Genomic DNA, 20163 nt, shown 5'->3' on the forward strand with positions numbered 1-20163 from the left:
GATGTCAGATAAGCAGCTGAAATTTCTATCATGGAGAAGTGGTGGATTTTTAAAGTTACTTGGAGGTTACTGCTGGGCACTTGCAGGTATCTTTACCTCTGCGAGCAGATGGGAATAGGTGTTGAAGGGCCAGTGGGAGTACTTGTGGATGGCTTTTGGGGCAGCTGGTTTGTGCTGAACATGAGAAGGGTTTCTGAGGCTGGTTGAGGCAGTCTAAAGATCAGGCTGGGACTCCAATTGAGAGAAGTCTCTAGGGCCTGAACCAGGAGCCGAGGGGTCAAATAAGAGCAAATAACGGCAGGTTAGGAAAGTCGGAGGGCCAGTTGTGGATCATTGGAAAAGGCTGGGGGTGTAAGGCCTGTTGAGTGTGAACACAGCCTGAAGGTCTATGTGCTGTCCAAGGACAATCTGTGGTTATCTTGGTTATCAGAATGCAGACTAGGGGTGACACCACTATTGCACACAATGACATGTAAATCTACAATAGATGGGAAGTGGGAGTTGCAAGACATGGTTTGCCTTGAGTTTGTAAGCACCCAAAAACGTGACAGTTTGTGAGCATTCCAAACCAACTCTGCGACTCAAAGCCTAAAAAAGTGGGAAGAGTTCATCCTGCAAAGGCTGAAAGAATTACCTTCCTTGGGAGGGAAAGTGCGCAACATCCATAAACTTGGTTGAGGTGTAGGGTAATAAGTTTCTCTAGGGAACACTTTTCCAGAGTGAGGAGAAATCTACTTTTGCAATTGCACACTCTAGGTTGTCAAAACGCAAAAATGTATGATGTATACAGTTACGCACTGGGAAATTGTCTGTTTGGAAATCTACAACTGATGCAAAGTGTGGTCTTGGAAACGTTTATGAAAGCTAAGTGCAAAAATGCAATATTGTACACATTTATGACTATGTAGAGACTGCAGGGGCGGCTCTAGGCTCATGGTGGCCCTGTGCAGGGAACGTAGGTAGGGGGCCCCGGAAGAGGGGGTCCGGGCGGGGCGGAGCTCAGGAAGGTGTTTTAATAAAACGTCCAGAAAAGGCGTTAGATGACCAGTACCTGCGGCTGCTCCTACCCTTCCGGATTAGTCTCAGAACGATGAAATTTAGGAGGAGGGCATTGTGACACACGACGTGAGGGACTGGCACAGACGGCTGCAGGGCCATGACAGGACCTGTGTCCTCTGGATACGCGGGCAGCAATGTAGTAAATAAGGGTTCGTTTTCACCCAGGCACACCAGGAAAACTGCAAAAGAATCACGATAAAAGACTCAAATGGAGAAGAGCCGAATTTTTAATGTTCGGGTTTATAAAGAAGCAGTTTTTTACGTTGGTGCTTTTCATGTGCGCCGTTCTTTCATTCGCCATACGACCCAATGACAGCAAGAGTGACAATCGTATATATGCAAATGTCATGTCTTTGAAGCCACACAATGTAAACTTATAGACATGGTAAGCAGATGTGCAGGGTTGGACGACAATGGTGCTCCGCGCTCGCCTTGATTGCCATTGGTCTTTCACTGCACTGAAATCGACAGCTAATGTTTCCAGACAACTGATCGAAAGGCCTCAATGTGTCCCATTACTTTTCTGATCGGTCTTCAGCCCTGGGGCTGCTGCAGCCCCTGCTTCGCTCCTCGTTCCACTGCCCGTGTAGTAGTCATTTTAAATATGAATGTACTTAAAACATGCTAGAAATGTTGCACGAGTATGCAGTGTACACCTGACACATGCAGCATATAAATCCAGCTTCTAGGAGGAAATGGATATTAAGAAACCTTGTTTTTACATAGTGTTGGACTATATTCAGGGCTGAGCGTGCCTAACAATCCAGGAACACATCAGCAGCAGGCGGGCAAGGGCCATTGTGCTCAAAGGGCTTAAACCCCCCAACCTCCTGGAAGCCGGAGGGCGCCAAATCCCTGCCAGGGGCTGCCACGAATATGTATTGTATCCGATTCCTCGTGGAGGCCCCTGGGGTTTGGCAGCCCTGTGCAGGTGCACAGCTTGCACATGCCTAAGGCCGCCCCTGGAGACAGCAAGTTACTACTGACGAACACTACCCCCATACATTTTGCTATCTATACAAATGTCAGGCAAGTTACTGTTTAACAGCAAAAACCTTGAGATGCTATTTGCAGAGCAAAAGTAATTTCACTTATAAGCTGTAGCCTTTGATGTAGCAGGTTAATTTTGGTCAAGTTGCATGCATTACGTTTGCTCATGATAATTCGGTTTAGTACATCTGAGTGGATAAGGCTGCTTGTGTCCGGGCCTGTATCATGACCCACATGAGCTTGCTGAACTGAAAAACGCAGTAAAACACACAAATCGAGCAAGTTTAATTGTGCAGAAGGAGCTTTCCCACCCTCTCTAGTCTGTCCTTTCGGGATTAGAACCGGTCACCACAATACTGTGGAACGCAAGCCATAGCCAAACACTAGAGTAAAGCGGCAATATTGAACTGATCGATTACTGCACCAACTCTTATTTTTGTTAAACCAAAGTTTCAAACAATGGGGACCTGAAAGACGACATTTACAGCTGGATGTGGATTGGCATGGAACTGGCTTTCAAAATGACCATATTGACTGAGGTCACATTATTTTGATACCATTTTTCTTTGTATTGTGTAGTGTGTAGTGTTATACATGGTCAGTTCAGTCGCTTCTGAAGTCTCTAGTTTGGCCCTAGTGCCTGGCAAGGAATCCGATTACCAGCTCAGCATTTGGAAGTTTGCATTTCTCTTTTCCTTTTAACGATTCCCATGAGAAAGCGGTTCAGCTGCTGATCCAAATTGGTTTCGGTCACGCGTTCTTGTTCTAAGCAGTGTGGGTAAACATCCAATTACATAGTAATAGGAATTTGGTAGGGGTTTGCATCAGGTGCTCATTACCTGCGCGGGTGCGTGCGGTACTTTTGCTTTGTACAACAATGTTGCAAAGACAGTCAAGTCCCGACAAGGTATTTATAGTGAGTCAGAATTCGGAGACCACCTACACCTTTTAAAAAAAAAAGGTCAGTCTTCACAAAGACCACCACTTGTCAACTGATGCTATTCGCCCGTTTAGGTCGTTGCAGCCATCGCCAAACATACTGCAAGAGGAGAGGTTTCAACAGCAATTGCTTTAAAAATTACTGTATTAGTCGGCAAAGCATTACAATTAACAGGGACAAATGTATTGCCATCTCAATGAAACCTCCATCGGCTTTAGAAAGTCTGTCCACCACTGCCCCTGCTCAGAGGTAGCACAACTGCAAACAATGCCAAATGACCACTGTTCAGAACAGCTAATGTCAATTGAATGGTCTGCAATAGTAGTGATGCAAGGTCCTACACAGCCCAAATTACAGTGATAAAGCTGCAGTAAAGAGGGGGGCAGTGCAATGAGATTCTGCATTGAGACGGTAGGGACAATGCAGCAAAGGGATTAGGTTTTAAAATCAGACACAGACTAAGTAGCCTGCTCAAAGCCACATAACCGCGGCCTAAACAAGAAAACGAAGGGTGTCCGTAGTGAGCTAGGTTGGTATTGTTTGGCCTGGCAGTGTATGGTTTATACTATAACAATCAAAAGTTACACAAATTATACAATACCAATAATAGAAAACTAAGGATAATTCTGTACTGTGTCAAAGTAAGTTTAGGGACTTCTCTATAGAAAACGATACATGCAAAAAGGGAGGTCACTTACGACAGAAGTCTGGATGTTCATCAGATCCATCTTCACAGTCTTGATCTCCATCACACTGCCACCTTTCAGGAACACACTGCCCATTACGGCATACAAAGTCAGATTCCGCACAAGTCTTCTTAACTAAAAGGAAATAGAATCTTCATTAAATGGATCCAAAAAATGTTAGGTAGCACCAGTTGGCAATGTTGTGCAGAAGTCATAATTTCATGTTCGGCGACAACTTCATTGCACTTTAGTTTGAAAACAAACACTAAAATGAAAGTAGGGTGAAATGCCAAGAACCAACTCGGCACACTATCAGAAGCAACAAGCTAGGTTTCAGAGCAATCTTCCAATAGGAGGGTTTGTGATCGATTGTTCACAGTGGACCTGAAAGCAGACTACATAGGATTCAGGTGGTGTGCCTAGGGAACCCATTTGGCCCCTGGCCAGTTTACCGCACTGGAGAAAACCCAGAATAACTGGTTAAGAGTTGGACTATGAACAGTAGGTGGTCCATGGTAGCAGAAAACGAATATTTTTTTAAACCTAACAGCACAACCCCCTCGAGGAGAGCTGTCCTCCCCTCCCTTGCTTCAAAACTGCATCCATATTACCCTCAAATCACACCACTGACAACGTGCCTTGGTGCCTTAAAAGGTCGCAGTTTATTGAACATAACATGTTTATACATTTGCAAAATCATGGTTATACCAATTGGTCTCTTAATATTCATGTTAATACATTTCATGGTCTTTGCAATAATTTTTGGTCGCTTTGTGGACAAAGCCTCCTCAATTTCCAGGGAAGGGAGGGGCACCCTGTCTGGGCCTCCGATTCATGGGTCTAGGCTTCAACTTGCTACCCACTTGGAGGGTGTCAGTCAGGACCGGGCCGCCAGTGCCATCCTGCTTGCCCTGGACCCTTTTGTGACCCCTCCCTGCTCCCAAGGGTCCCAGACGTGGGGCATCCCCTGCCCTTGCTTTGTTCAGCTCTTGCCCGGATGTGGTGGGCCAGAGCTTGCCCTGGGTGACCAATCCTGGTTGCCCCCCCCCCCCGGGGTATGCAGATTGGCAGGGAGGGGCTTCCCACTTCCAGATGGCGTTTGCCACCACTTGGTCTGGCTTCGCCTTCCCCAACCCAGGTTACGACATGAGTTAACCTGGAATATGTAGCAGCAATAAAATTGTAGAAAGCAGTTGGGGTGAATGAAACCGGCGACTGTCCATTTGAGCTTGGGTCCAACCAGCTGCTAATCATGCCGTATTACAGAAAGTCACACATTTACCAATATGGGCACCTGAAAAGGGAGTTGGTGGGAAAGTTGGTTTCTAACCTGGGAATAATTCTGTGCATCATCCACATTTAGTGCATCAACTTTTCACACGAGAATCAGTCAGTGTGGATTACTATGGGTAATAAAGCCAACCAAACAGTAACAGAATGCAATACCTAGAAAGGAAATTGCGAACCATACTTTAAGGTAGACCAGGTGGCACTGGAGTTAAACTTCCCCAGGCTAGTTAGCCTCTGAAAAGACAATCACACCAGGTGAGAAATAACCATTACCTTTGGAGATAAATGACAAGCAAGAGACAAAAACAGGCTAAATCAAACCTAAAAATAGATCAATCTTTAGCCCTTGCACTAAAGATCCTGGTAAATTAAGGCGTTGAAGTTATTGGTTTAAATAAGACATGTAAATCTTTAGTATTACAGATACTGAGGCAGTAAAAACTAGGGGTGGGCAGAACTCGTGGAACTCCAGAGTTCTGCCAGCAACCAGGAAAAGACGTTGCACTGCGATTTAGCGCCGGGAGTGCATTCGGTGCTAATTGGTGTGACTGGCACGATGAGGTAGGTCAGAAGGTACAGCTACTCCAGTTGATTTTACTGCCACTCAATTAGATTGGAGCGGCAGCCTTTTGACTGAAAAATGACATTTCCTCATAATAACTGGAAATTAGGCTAGGGTCACCAAATCTCACTACCAACTTCCCGTCCTTGAGTTGCATGCAAGAACAGATTAGAACATCGGGCAATTAGCAGATTTTTACCAGACTCTGCATTACAAGACCAACGTGGAGTTGCCAAAATTCTACTGGCAGAATGGAATATTTCACCCACCTCTAGTAAAGACTCCAATTAAATCTGTACTAATACGCATTTAAATGAAGGAGGTGGGATTGCACTAGTGAAGTTCTACTGAAGTTAAATGGTTCAGACAAGGTTTGAGTTTAGGTATATAGGTGAGCACCCACACGTGCCGACCATCCACTCAGCACCACACCAAACAAACATGCCTTGGATATGCATGGACGGTTGTTTTAAGTAAAACCTGCATTTGAAGGAAGCAGAAAAATCTGACATGTTAACAAGATGGAAAGGACACACTGAAAAAGGACAAGCCCATCTTTTAAACACAGGGCGGAGTGAGAATTTTTTTTTTTTTTTTAAAAAGTCTGCCGAACACTTTAAGTGGTGGTATTCTGATAAGTACTGAGTAAATGTTAATTTCACATATTCTGCTCAAGACAGCTGCTCCTTTACTAAGGCTGGCTTGAACCCCATGGCAGATTGGAGTACAGTAGTAGAGGCAGTTGTCTGTTCCGAGATGGTCTTTTTTAGGCATTACCCAAGTGATCATAGCGTTACTGTGCAATCAAAGCACCTCTTAATATGAAAGGCAGCAAGAATAACTGTTTAGTGGTGGTTAAATGCAGTCCTTGCATACCTTCCTATACACTTGCTGGAAACTGGCTTATTTTGCACCTCTCCCTACAATGCATGCAAAGTCATGCCTTTACAAATAGATCAGGAACCAAGCATGACCATCTAGTCTTGAATGGGAGGCTCTCACCCGTAGCAGGAGTCAGCCATCCTAGCAGTTTTTACGCCTGACCTACAAGTCTCAGTAGGCCATATTCCACAGTAGTTTGGTACATGCATGCAGGAAAGAGGGTCCCCGGGGAGGTGGAAATGCTCTGTGTGAATGAAGCATGTACGATTCATTTGATTAAAAGGGAAAAAAAAAATCCACCGTGGCACTAGGTGCTGGAGTAACCTAGTGCTTCATTTGTGCACAACCAAAATACATTTAGTGCGACTTGAAAAGACCTGAAAGGGGAACTAGAAAAATTATCCCATTGCCACCGATGCTTGAAGTTTGTGGGAAGTGAACATTTGAAACAGCCTTTGTATTACCTGCAAAAGCACCAGCTTTCCAGCAGTATGCAATGCAGGATACCCAGAACCTAGTATGGGGTAAATGACTAGCTTTCAGATTTACTTTGTACACCGGACATGTAGACCCAAACTACTGCGATAAACTCTTTGGCTGCTAATTTGCAGAGTGTAGTTTAGTTGTGGGGCAAAATAAAGTATTGTCTGTTGCTAAGGCATCAGCTCTAAGAGGTCAACTGTAAGCGGCTCATTAATTAAAAGTCTATACTCTTAATGGGTGGTCTAAAGATAGTGAGCTGTGAAAATTTAGCTTGCAATACTGACAGCCACACAAAAAGTACACATTTGCAAAATTGAACAGTGGCTATTTATAGTGCTCCATGTTCAGACCAGATTTAAATACAAGCGGAACGAAATTAAGATTGGTGATTTCAGTAAAAATGGTACCCACATATTTTCAATTTGAAGGAAAAAAAAAAAAAAAAAAAAAAAAAAGAGTCAGGCACTTTTACCAGTGGGAAGTGGTTTAAATACACCAAACACCATGGATATGCATTACATCAGATTTGATATGCTCTGAGAACAAAGTTATTAGAGTACAATTAATCCCAAAATAGAATGTCAGCTCTATTGCACAAGCCATAATATTTAAATAGCCAACAAAGTATATTCCTCGGATTTCTAGTCCCACAAATTTTTAGAGAAGTATTCATGTAGTAACCGATACAGATTAACCACCGTAGTTGCCAACATAGGTTTACACAGAGATGAACACCTGTTTTGCGGACTGTTTTCTACCCTTCTTCACAGCTAGAAGACGAAAGGACAAGATATAAAGGAGAAACAAAAAAAAACCCAAAGACTAACAATAGACTACATAACCAGTACAAAGGAGCATAACCTCAAAGTCAGAACGAGTTTCAAAGAACTTTGAAATAAGGCCAATTAGCCCATTGTGTTAGTGCTCAACATGCATTTAGAAAAAAATAAAATTAGTGCTGCTTACAACTGGATCACAGGCACCAAGTGTATAGATCAGAAAAAAAAATAAACCCAAAGTGGACAAAGTTGCAATCCAAATATTTCAGCTGTACTGTGGTAACGTCAATACTAAAGTATGTATAGAGTCCCAAGCCTGAGAAAAAGGCAGTTGGTACAATTCAGTTTCCCAACCTCAAACAAAATTCACTATTTGTCCATGTGATTATTCCCTCGCATATCTTACCTAAAGTAACAGGCATTAAGACTTGGTACATCTAGGAATCCATGAAGGTGAAATCAAAGTCAAAGCGTAAACTAAGAGGAGCAGATGTGTTGGGGAACATGAAGGAAATCTAGATTCACTGATCTGAATAGCCATTTCCACCTAAACAGTCACCAAAAAGACTTGGTCAGAGACCCACCATTTGAATTAGAGCAGTCATGCCTGTGACTCGTGCAACCATCACATGCATATGCTTCCAAAAGTGAACTACCAATACGCAATAGAACTGGACAGCCTCCAAGTGAACCACATTTAGGGCCCTTCCATCCCCACAAATGTCTGCGACTGGACTGCTTAACAGACTGGTACTTTGGTTTTTCAGATGATAAACTGGTGTAGGTGGGAAAACGTTCAATTCTTAAGTAGAAGCCTACAGGTGCTTGTTGAGCAACGTTAGTCACTTAAGTATCAAGCACGGTTCAGACATTATTGCTGTCTCCTTTTGCTTTTCAGGCATTTTGAGGCGAATATGCGCTCGTTTGAGCTTGTACTTGAATGCAATGCAACGCTAGTGTCACTTCCAGCAGATCACATTGGATTTGTATAACTGGTCTAAAGTTATTATTGTGCGAGTGGCAGTCACGTGTGGGACGGAATGAGTCTACATTTCTATTACTTAGCGGCATTTGTATATGGTAGTTCTTTGGCAAGCATATGCAATTGATATTTGCGCGAGTCACAAGCATCACTGCTCTAGTTCAAATGGTGGGACTCTGACCCGGTCTATTTTTAGAGCTTCTGTTTAGGTGGAATTTTTAGAGCTTCTGTTTAGGTGGAAATGGCTTTCCATATCAGTGAACTGTTCAAGGTTTTCCTTCATGTTCCATGTTGTATTTTACCTAAAACATTGGTTTCTCTTTTGTTTACGTTTGGAGTTCTATTTTACGTTCATGTATTCCTAGATCTACCAAGTCCTAATAAGGTGTGTGTCACTTTAGGTAAGATAAAGGGATAGTCACATGGACAAATAGTGAGTTATCCATACCAAAGTCGTATGAGTTACCAAAGTGGACTGTTAATTTGGATTGCAACTTTGATTCAGCTTTGGACGAGTTTTTTTTATTGATCTTATATTAAGCTATACACTTGCAGGATCTGATAAAGTTGTAGGAAGCAGTCCTGCTCTTTCCCTAAATTCATGTTGAATTGGCACTGTTCGCACACGGGCTAATTGGCCTTATTTTAAAGTTTTGTTTGAAACATGTTCCATGACTGATGTTATTTTCCCTTATACGGTCATGTAGTTGGATTCGTTTTTTAGGTCGAGCCTAGAGTAAGCACGCATGCACGGCTCTGCAAGAATTGTAGTGTAGTTTGGAATAGAAGCCCCGCCCACTCTGCCCATGTTTGCCATTGGCTTGTCATTATCCTTCGTAATTACTGGTTTCCGATTTGTAAGCCAGCTTGCTACTCTCCCTAGCACTGCCATGTCTTCATCTGTAACCTCCCATGGCGACCGGCCCTCTTACTTTGGTAGCTACAAAGGATGCTTTAGTCTGCAAGTACTCTTGAGTTTACTTGCAGGCATGACGTGCTTTGCTACATTCAGCACGCCATGTCTGCTTTATGCAGTTTGCCTGACACCACTGTTCAGAGATCACTGCTTTTTATTATTTTCGCTCATGCGCACTCCTCATGGGACGCAGTTTCATTTATATCTCATTCATTTATATTTACTCAATTGGACGGTGCCATGAACAGAGCAGCACTGTCTTCCCTGCCACACACCTTACTAAAGTTCCCAGTTTATGTTTGTGCTCCCCTGCCACACGTTCCAAAAGTCCCTTATTTCCCATTTCTGTACATGCTAAAAGCGTACGCCCGCCATTTCCTTACTTTTGTTACAATCAACAGGTGGCACGCTGCATCAAAAGAAAGGGAAACAAAACAAAAGTGCTTTTCTATTCCTTTACTTATGATACAATCGGGGCAACTGGCCGAAATTGTAACTAAAGTAATGAAATGAAGGGCGGGCGCTTTTGTCATGTAAAGAAATGGGACCTAAATATTTTCAATGTTATAGGTCTTGCATTTAAGCTAATGGCATTGTAAACTACAATGACTTTAGGTTTTAAAAACCAAAATAAAAGACATTAGCATTTATAATGCCAATAGCAAAGTCACATGCATGCGAGACCTACTGCATTGTAAATGCTTGTCCTTTATATCTTGTCCTTTCTTCTAACCCTGAAGTAGAGAAAAGTCTGCAAAACATGTGTTGGCAACAAAAGTGCTTTAATCTGAGCAAATCAATATGATTAGTTTGTAGGTCAAGAAATCAGATGGAAACTACTTTGCTAGCTATTTAAATGTTATCGAGTCTTTAATTGAGCTGATATTCTATTATTGGCTTGATTCTACCCCAATACATTTGTTCTATTAAAAAAAAAGAAAAAAGTAAAACATTCATGGTGTTTATATCCCTCCCCATCACACTCACCGTCACTGTATCGGATTTAACTTGTCAGTATGAAACTGACATAAGTGGGGGAGTATACAGGACCCGAGCTCCATTTATCCAGCCTGGTAAGTTTACAAAACTACACTAGATAACAGGCTATTTTAAAGGGCCACTTTAAATACCTTTTCTCTAAGGGACAAATTAATGAAGCACGTCACCCTGTAAGAAAAGGGGGGGGGGGGGAAGTAACCAATAACGGCAATAGGATAAAACAAAGCATTAGGGGTTACATCAGAAAGAAACCATGCATTTACAGTTTCACGGCCTTACATGGATTCATACTGTAGACTTGCAGGAATGGACGAGGGTTTACAGATTGAGGCCTGGAAGCAATACTCCTGGCAAACTTTTGTAAATTCCATTTTGGTTTGAGCAAATATGGATGCATACATTTGCAAAATTCTGCAGAGCAACTGCAAATTCACTTGTTCATTGTTTTCTTCAGTGTACACATCTTGGAGAAACTCCTTTCACTGCACCCAATTGTACTCAGAAGTGTGGTACCTTCCCTTATGAAACCTTTAGACTTCAGCCCTTAGTAAATTTCCAGCCTTTCGAAGTGTGGAATTGACTTTTGAGAATGTATCTAAAGTTGTAGTGGGGTCAAATGTACAGGTCATTCCAGCCCTGGAACAAGCACCTTTCAGGTACTTCGAGCCTCCGATTAGATTTGCTCACAATATTTTGGTGTAAATCCTCATTATAAGCCATGCTTACAAATTTAAATTGCAAGGTCCAAAACTTTTGGGGCTGCCCACACCTTGCAGTGTTCATCTAGTAGTACAATCTTAAGCGAATATTGATTTAGCACATGTTCAAAATTATGGCAAACAGAACACCGGCACAGTAAGGTACTGATATGGTCAAGGATTTACAGTGTTCAAATGAAGGCCATACTGTGTTGTGCCGGTCCTCAGTTTACATAAAGCAGTATTACATTTTTAAAGAATCATTTTGTGAAACCGGGTGAACTTACCAACTCATTTTACTAGTTGCACCCTCAAACTAAGAACGAGAAGTGGTACAGTAAGAAAATGTCCTAACTTGTTACAATTGGAATTTAAGCATACCAAAAGTTGCTGGATATGCAGAGCCTTCGTGTGATCAAGCAGCCCTTTGGGGGGTCCATTCATACAGAGCTGGTGAATATTCAAATATTTTTACAGCAATAGAACCATGTTAGGTTAACGCTTCCTATAATCAGAAATCAGCCTAATGAGAGCTTTGCTAGACACTAAACCCCAAAACAGGGAAAAAAAAAATAAAATTTAAAAAATCATATATCCATGTGAATTTGGCTTAATCGAGACCCCCTAGATGTGGTCCCCTTCGTCGCAGGAAACATAATTAAGCCTCTATTTGGTGGAATGCAAATAACTTCAGCAGAGGCTGATGAGTGGATTCAAAAATTCAAGAGACTATCCACCAGCTGATTGTAGCGTACATTCCAAGTTTGTGTGATAAATTTGCCTAGTGCTGAATAAATGTGCAAATATCTTAAAGATTAGGCTTTCCTGCAACCCTACTTATTTCCATTGCGGGGTTTCCTCAGCTGACCTACCTCCTGTCTAGGTTATAAATCTCATTGACACAATTTTACCCTGGCACTCTTAATTGACATTTATTCATGTATAAAACATTTTTTAGTTACAAGTCAATGTAACAACTCACAGGAAAGACCATTGTAAATTCCTATTTCCTAACAATGTTACAGTCCAGCAGTGATCTGCAAAAGTACAAAGTACAACATACACCAATTTCACACAACAAGCTTAGTCTGAAGCCTTCTTAGTTCACATAAGAAGATGTCAGCAGACACGTGTTTCGTTACAACAACAAGTAACTTTAAGGCTTATGTTTCGTCAAATTCTTGGAGAAGCAGAAAAAAAAAATAGTTTACTGAAAAAAGGTCCGGTTGATCCAAATTGCAGATATCTAATCACAAACTGAAGGGCCTCCACATCTTATTCCGGTGGGCCCGGAAATAAATAGGAATTTAAAATAGACTTTCCTGTGAGTTGTTACATTGACTTGTAATCAGAAGAAATGTTTTACCATACATGGAAATTATATACATGTAGAGTGCCAGGGTGAAATTGTGTCAATTAAGTTTGTGATTTTTCTGAATTTCACTGTAGAGACATCGATGGTAGTGGGGTGTTGGTTCACCTCGAGAGACACCAAAACTGAGGATCTTTTCCTTTTGCTGATGATTATGGATTTATCCATCCACAATTGAATAGAATTGATGTGCTACCTTGTATACCATCACTAACCCCCCCTCTTGTGTTGTATAGGTTATAAATCTAGATACACGGAGGGATATAGGTTAAAACATTTGAAATGAAATATTAAACGACTACATTCTCAATTATAGAAGGCAATGTATAAAATTTTCAAAAGATGCCACAGACTTCTGGAAGAGAAGGGAAACCCCGAAAGGAGGGTTACGAAGTCAGTTCCAAATTGCCTTTTGCCAGAGTTAAGCATTATCAAAGCTCCGAGGCAACATCTCACATGGGAAAATTTACGTGTAACAAACACATTTGAAATACCAGCCACTTAAAAACTAATGTCTACATGTATCGCTCTACCAGCCAAAAATATCATATGGAAAAGTTACTTTCCTATTAAACAATTACAGTTCAGAAAAGTGAACAAAATGCTTCACTTAAAAATTAAGCCTCTTTTTGGAGAAATACCAATTATTAATTATGACATTACATAATCTGTAAAGCTAATCTGCGCTGCTTCGCAACCATTACAAAACTAACGTAAACTATGAATAGGAACATGAAATCAGATATGCAACCCTAAGCGTTTTAGACCTCTAAAACCCAATTTAAACACCACGCATAAACCTTGAAATAAAGTTCACAACTCATCTGCATATACAACGAAAGTTACAATGAGTAAGCTACGAGTGAATTGTACAGGAGTTTAAAATCAATAGGTGTTTAGGATTGTGAGGTTTATAGGGTAGTAAGAGGCATGTGTGGCTCAGGGAAAAGTAGCATTAAGGGATAGGTAGGTGTTTTAGCATTCAACGAAGGGTAGTGTTAATCAGTAGTTTTTTTTTTTAACACTTATAGGTATATGGACAAATGTATAAATATTGTACACTGGTGGTGACAGTGTCCATATAGGTATAGTTAAGACCGTTATAGTAGGAAAGTCATTTTGTTTTCTTAACTTCAGCATGGTGACCAACTACCACGAAATTATGCAACAAAAAAAATATTCACACACTAAAGCTCAGTCATGAGCTTTTGCCGATCTGTCAAGTGGGGACATGGGGTGGGGGAGCTGTTAAAGTGGGGAGGTACTAAATTGCCAGTCTGATGTAAATCTGTTCTGTAATTTGAGAAAAATCTGCTTAAAAAGGGCTATAGTTGGGCATGAAAGTTAGTTTGAGAAAGATCTTGGCCATTGAGTATCTGCTGACATCATTGAATCCCAAAACAAACAATTGTTTAACCCCTTGTGTGCCCATGACTAGCTGGACTCGTCATGGGCCGCGGTTGCGCCGTGCCCATGACGAGTCCAGCTCGTCATGAACCCTGCCCGCTAATGCAACGGCCGGCACAGGGCGGGGAAAGGGCGTGGCACACAAGGGGTTAAGGAAGCTCTATCTGCCCTTGGGGCATATTCCGCAGTTGGTTAAACTGCGGTCCTCAGTTGTGGCCAGAGTTTAGCTTCAGGGTCATAGCTACATTTGCAGCCGCTGATAATCCATCTGAGTTGCCCCACCCCCCCCAACAGTGTACATCCTTGAGCTTACTGAAATATAACCTTCAGCAAAGTCCTGCACCACAGCTTACAAAACCCTTTACTCCACCTTTGTCCGTGTCACTTATTTGACTAACAAAGCTATGTACCCAGCTCTCCCCAGGCAAGTAACTTCTGGTGCACAACGTTCAGCTTTACTCGGAAGGGGGTTGGCAACAAGCTTTGGCTTGAAGTAAGAATTTGCATTGAAACTTCCCTCATACTGCAGAAGCACCCAGCTTGAAATCTTTGGTGCCACTGCCTTAATCATTAGACACCCAGTTTACTTGGTTGTAATGTAACCAAATATTTCAAACTTCTTACTTTTTTCCCCCTTGTTTATCCAATTTGTACACCCTTAATATAGAAGCCTGCCATTCTTTGTGTGTTGGTGGTGTAGTTTTTACCCAGTTAATACACATCTCCTTTCTGGCAAGCAGTATGAATAGGAAGACCATTTTCCTGATGCTTATTCAGTAAGGGGTAATTTATATTTTGTTGATTAATCCCAAAAATAACTATCTCCATGCTTACCTCTATGGGCTGTTACAGCACCTCGGAAAGTGTCTTACCAATTTGTTTCCAGAATTCTTCCAGCTGAATGCAGTACCGGAACATGTGCAGGTCATCTACTCTTTCCTCCCCACATTTGGGGCACTTCACCATATTACTGTTGATTTTAGTCAGTTTTTTGGGTGTCCAGTATGAACTGTGCAACATGAACAGGTGATTTTTCTTCAGTGGGGCTGATTTTACCATGCGCCCAAGGATTGCCATTGAGGTTTGCCAGTAGTGAGAAATGTCCAACCTTAACAAGGCTTTTCCCCAGATTTCACTTGGAACTTTATATTCTATTTTGCCAGCTCTTAATAGGGCCCAATACCAAAAGGATTTCCTTTTTGAAGGGCTTTGCATTCAACAACTTTTGTTCAATGTAGTTATCCCCTTGTAGATTTTCCTTTATGTCTATTATCCAACTGCTGAGTTGGTAGTATTTAAATCTTGCTAGTGATCCCATAGTCTTCTCATTCAGGGTCTCCCATTCTAGGCTTTTGTTGTTTTATATTAACTGTCCCCAGTAATTTGTTTCCTTTTCTCATGGGAGTCACTAGTCTGTCTTTTAGACACTCGGGGGTACCTGGCGAGTCCCAGATTGGTGCATATTTGCTGCAGTAGGGAATTTAAGATCATTCTTATTCTATAAGAAGTTTTTGCGGCTGATTTCAAGGTCTTTAATCTTTTTGAAGAATTTGGGGTGTCCAAAATTATAAAGACAATGGTCTCCAGAGTCGACCAAGGCTTCCATATATGTAGGCCATGTTTCCAGATTACCCAGAAGTCTCCTTATGTTCTTAAATTGGAACGCTCTGCAGTACTAGAGTATATCTGGACTCTAGATTCCTCCATGCACCTTATTTCTCAGTTTTTTCCATCCAATCCTTACCAGCTTGCCGCCCGAATAAAACTAGATCTCCCTATGCCATTTTTTTTTTAATCTGTTCCGTCTTGAAGTCCAACGGGATAGAACTAAATAAGTATGTGAATTTAGATATACTCATTTTGATCAGGTTAGATTTACCCAAAAAGGACAATTGTAAACATGACCAGGCCTTAAGGAGTTTCCTTATATCTTTATGAATTCTAGAAAAATTCATGCTGGCTATCCTGTCAAAGTCTTTTATGTATTCTATCCCTAAATATTTTATTTTCCTTTACTAATGGGTTTCCAGAGTTTGTATTCCACTCTAAGATTTCCGTTTTTGATTGATTCACAAGGTATCCTGAAACTGCCCCAAACTGATCTATAACCTTTACCATCTTTGGGAGTGAGATATTTAGATCGCTGGTAAATATCATTAAGTAGTCTGCATTTAATGCAACTCTTTTTCCAGACTTGATGTTTGAAATATACTATCCCTCTTCCCTTCTCAAAAGGCAGGCTAAAGACTATATAAAGATTAAAAAGTAGCGGGGAGAGGGGGCACCCTTGTCTCGTGCCTTTTTTTAATCTTTATATTATCTGTGAGAGAGTCAATAACCAGCACTTTGGCTGCTGGATTTTTATATATTTGCAATTGCACTCTCAAAGTTGTCCCCCAAGATTAAATTTGGCTAGGGTGGCGTTCAAAAAAGGCCAGCTAACCCTATCGAACGCTTTTGCAGCGTCGAAAGTAATCACTGCCAACGGTATGGAGTTATGGTTTGCAATGTCAAGTGCACTAACGAGCTCATGTGATAATTCATACATTTGTCTGCCTTTGATGAACTCTTTTTGATTTGGATGGATCAGAGACCCTGCCACTTCCCTTAGTCTCTTGGCCAGTATCTGTGTGTAGATCTTGTAGTCGGAGTTTAAAAGTGAGATGGGTCGGTAAGAACAACATTTGGCTGGGTCCTTTCCTGGTTTTAGTAAAATGCTTACTATTGCGTCATTCCATGAATCTGGAAAGTCATTTTTCCCTAAAACTACATTGTTTAACAGGTCTGTTAGGGGAGCTATTAAAACTTCCTTTAAGATGGAGTATAAATTCATTTGGTAACGCATCTGGGCCTTTCTTTAGGCCTTTTATTGCGTCCGAGACTTCTCTGGAAATCTCATGGTTCAGGGCTATTCTCTGCTCGGGGGTTGTTATCCTATGTAAAAAACTTTGTATTTGCTCTTTAGGTCTAATTGTTTCTTCCATATAGTTTATCAAAGAAATCTTTAAATTCTCATCTAATTTCCATATCTTCGAGTAACAGCCAGGTTGGACTTCCTTATGAATCCTCGTAGCCCTATTTCATGTTTATTCGGTTTGTTTTCCATGCCAGAATTCTCCCACAGCCTTCGCCATGCTCGTATTGTGATAATTTACTGGCCTCCCATCGGTCTCTAACCTTTATATCAAGGAAATCTGCTAGTTCTACCCTCTTTTACTCTATTACCACCCTTTCTTGTGCAGTTTTTGCTTTAGTGTGCTCTACATCCAATGTTACAAGATGTTTCAATTTGTTTAATAAAGGACTTATTCTCCTTGTTTCTATGCCCTGTGATGCTTATGATTCTCCCCCTAATAAAGGCTTTATAGGCACCCCAGGCTGTTTTGTTGTACCTTCTTTATTTAGTTGAAAGAAGAAATCTGTCTCTTCAGCCAGCTTATCGGTGCAAGATGTATCCACAAAGAAATCTGTTCCCTGTCCATCTGATTCCAAGGGGAGGTTTTTAGGTCGCGGGCGAGTTGCACAGCTGAGTGGTCAGAAATATGTTCTGGGATATGTTTATCTAAAGAGACTGTGTTGTCAAGATACGAACTGGTGAACTAATATGAGCACTGAATGATATCGTTATTTGTGGACTTGATGAACAATCACTTGTAGGTTTTTTTTAAATTATGTGATTACGAAACTCGAATGAAATTTTTCATAACGGCAATGGGTTGTGGGTGATAGTCCATGAAATGGAAAAGCATCATGTGATGTAACACCGCTGACGGGATAAGCTAAGCATTTTCAACCAATAGGGAATGGATGTTATATTTAAATAAGAGGTGGAAGCAGAGAGGGGTTACATGTTTGAGGATACGAAGCCGGTTGTTCTGCAACGGCTGTGGCAGGTATGGACTGTTAATGCAGTGCAAAAGTAATAACATTGTCGAATTATGACTTACGTGCAAGTGAATGTATGTATGGGGAGATATGCTAATAACGCGTTGGTACGAGAGGATGCTAGCAGTGTTTTACGAGGTGTGGCGAGTGTACAAGTTGATTGTTGGTGTATGAGAGGGAAGTTTACATTTAGTTTAGATTCACGGGGGAATATATGAAAGCGTGGGGGCATGCATGAGTGAAACTAGAGGAATGGTGGATGTTTTAACATAGAGCGTGATAGAGGATGAATGGTACAACAGGAGATTATGGGTAGGCGAGCACGGAGTGAGGGTTAAAAAGTTAAAAGGGTTAAAAGGTGAGGTGATTGTGGGAGATTGCATGCGATAGATACAGGGAGATGTGATAGGGTTTTTTGGGGGTTAAAAAGGGATTTGGTTTGTGTTAGGGCAGAGGGGAGAGAAAGTGAGAGAGTTGCATGACAGGTTGACTAAACATCAAAACAAGCCACACCGAGAATACGGTTATATTGAGAAAGGAGAGTGACAAACAATGGTTTTTTGGGGTAGCACGTGGGAGGATAACAGAATATATTTGCGTAATGGTTGAGAATTCTGGTAGCTATATTTTGTAAAAGAGTCCCATGAGTAAATATGCCACGTTGTGTGCAATTTTGTTAAATGCATTACCATTTAAGAAAAAGTGATTATGACATTTGTTCAAATACTAATAGTAGTTCCACTTCACTTGTCATTGTAGTGACCCCTGACGAAGGGCACCAGCGGCCCGAAATGCATTGGGTTTCAAAATAAAACAGCACTGCCCAAGATGAACTTGCATTTTTCGTGTTTTTTGCAAGAGGTTTGGATGGCCCAGCTTAAACATTAGAAACTTTGAACATTGGCAAAATCATTCCGCGTGTGGATGAACAAGATTGAAATCAAGATGAATTAAAAAAGTTGATTTGGATTACTATGGATTACATGGAAAAGTTTGAATGACCAGATTACTTAACAGGAGATTTTGGCTGTGCGTTTGGCTGGGGGAGATGGTGGCCCCGAGTTGTAACTGGGATATGTTCAACCTTATTTGTGCAGTCAACTAGGCTTCTGTCAATCAAAAATAAATAGATTCTAGAGGCATGCCCTAGCCTTTTATTCTGAAGGGTCAATCTGATTATTTCCCTTTACTTGCCAAACATCTACAAGCCCCAAGTCCTTAATGCACATCCCGACCCATTCTCATTTTTGGTAGATTAGGAAGATGTTTTGCTGGATATCGATCTTCCTTGGGGTTTAGTATTATGTTAAAATCCCCACCCATTATTAATCGGGGCTTGTGCTGTCATTAGATGAGAATATATTTTTTGCAGGGGCTCTGAATCATCCATGTTAGGGCCGTAGTATCCTGCTACAGTATAAAAATTGAATATTTTTGCTTTTACAATTACCCATCTGCCTTTATCAATTTGTTTTTTCAATGATTGCTTTCAAAGATTTTTAAAATACAATTGCTATGCCCTTAACATTAGTCTTGGTTTGTGCATATACAGCGATCCACCCATCTTGGTTTTTGCAGATCAACGCCCATTTTAATAAGGGAGTTTTCTGAAGTATGATTATTTTATGTGTATTCCAGGATCTTCAATCTCCGTTTTTTATTTTTAGCCCATTTGTATTCAAAGAAAATGTTAAGCCTCTTTTCTTCGGCCTTATTACCGGCGGCCAGCATCATCTTTAATCCTTTGTAATTCGCTTAGGGGTACCCTCTTGAATTTCCTTTTAGGACTCCTCTCCCCCCCCCCCCCCCATTTTGCTTCCCCACCCCATGCAAAGATTTTTTCCTTTTTCAAAGTTGTGATGTACATTTTTTACAATGAACCCCCGCCCCCAAAGCCCCCCCCCCCCCCCCCCTCCGGAGAAGACTCCCTTTTCTTCTGGGCAGATTTTCAGCCCTTTATGAGCTCCTTGCCGTTCACCAATATTTGCCGTCTATCACCATTAAAGATCAGACTTCGTTTATATCCTATCTTAGGAGTGATCTTTACTTTGTGTTTTGATTTGTTCTATGAGGCCTTCAACTTCCTTCGCGTCTCTCAGGTTGTGCATTTTATTGCCCCACATGATTTTCAGGGAGGCTGGGAAGCGCATTTGAACAGTAGCACCAAGCGATCTTAATTGTGGCATATGCTGGCCCAACTCCCACTGCCTGTCTTGGGTTGTTCTAGATATGT

General features: G+C 41.4%; 1 protein-coding gene across 2 annotated transcripts in view; it reads right to left on the bottom strand.

Annotated features, from left to right (window-relative positions):
- The window catches only part of VLDLR (very low density lipoprotein receptor), a 167544-nt gene that overhangs the window by 79669 nt on the left and 67712 nt on the right, over positions 1–20163 (bottom strand). For both annotated transcript variants that reach the window (XM_085632954.1, XM_085632955.1), the window contains exon 3: positions 3688–3810. In XM_085632954.1, coding sequence (XP_085489080.1) covers positions 3688–3810 — 123 coding nt within the window. The remainder of the gene's footprint in view (positions 1–3687; positions 3811–20163) is intronic.

Source organism: Triturus cristatus, chromosome 2_1 (assembly GCF_964204655.1).
Source record: "Triturus cristatus chromosome 2_1, aTriCri1.1, whole genome shotgun sequence".
NCBI classification, from domain to species: Eukaryota; Metazoa; Chordata; class Amphibia; order Caudata; family Salamandridae; genus Triturus; species Triturus cristatus.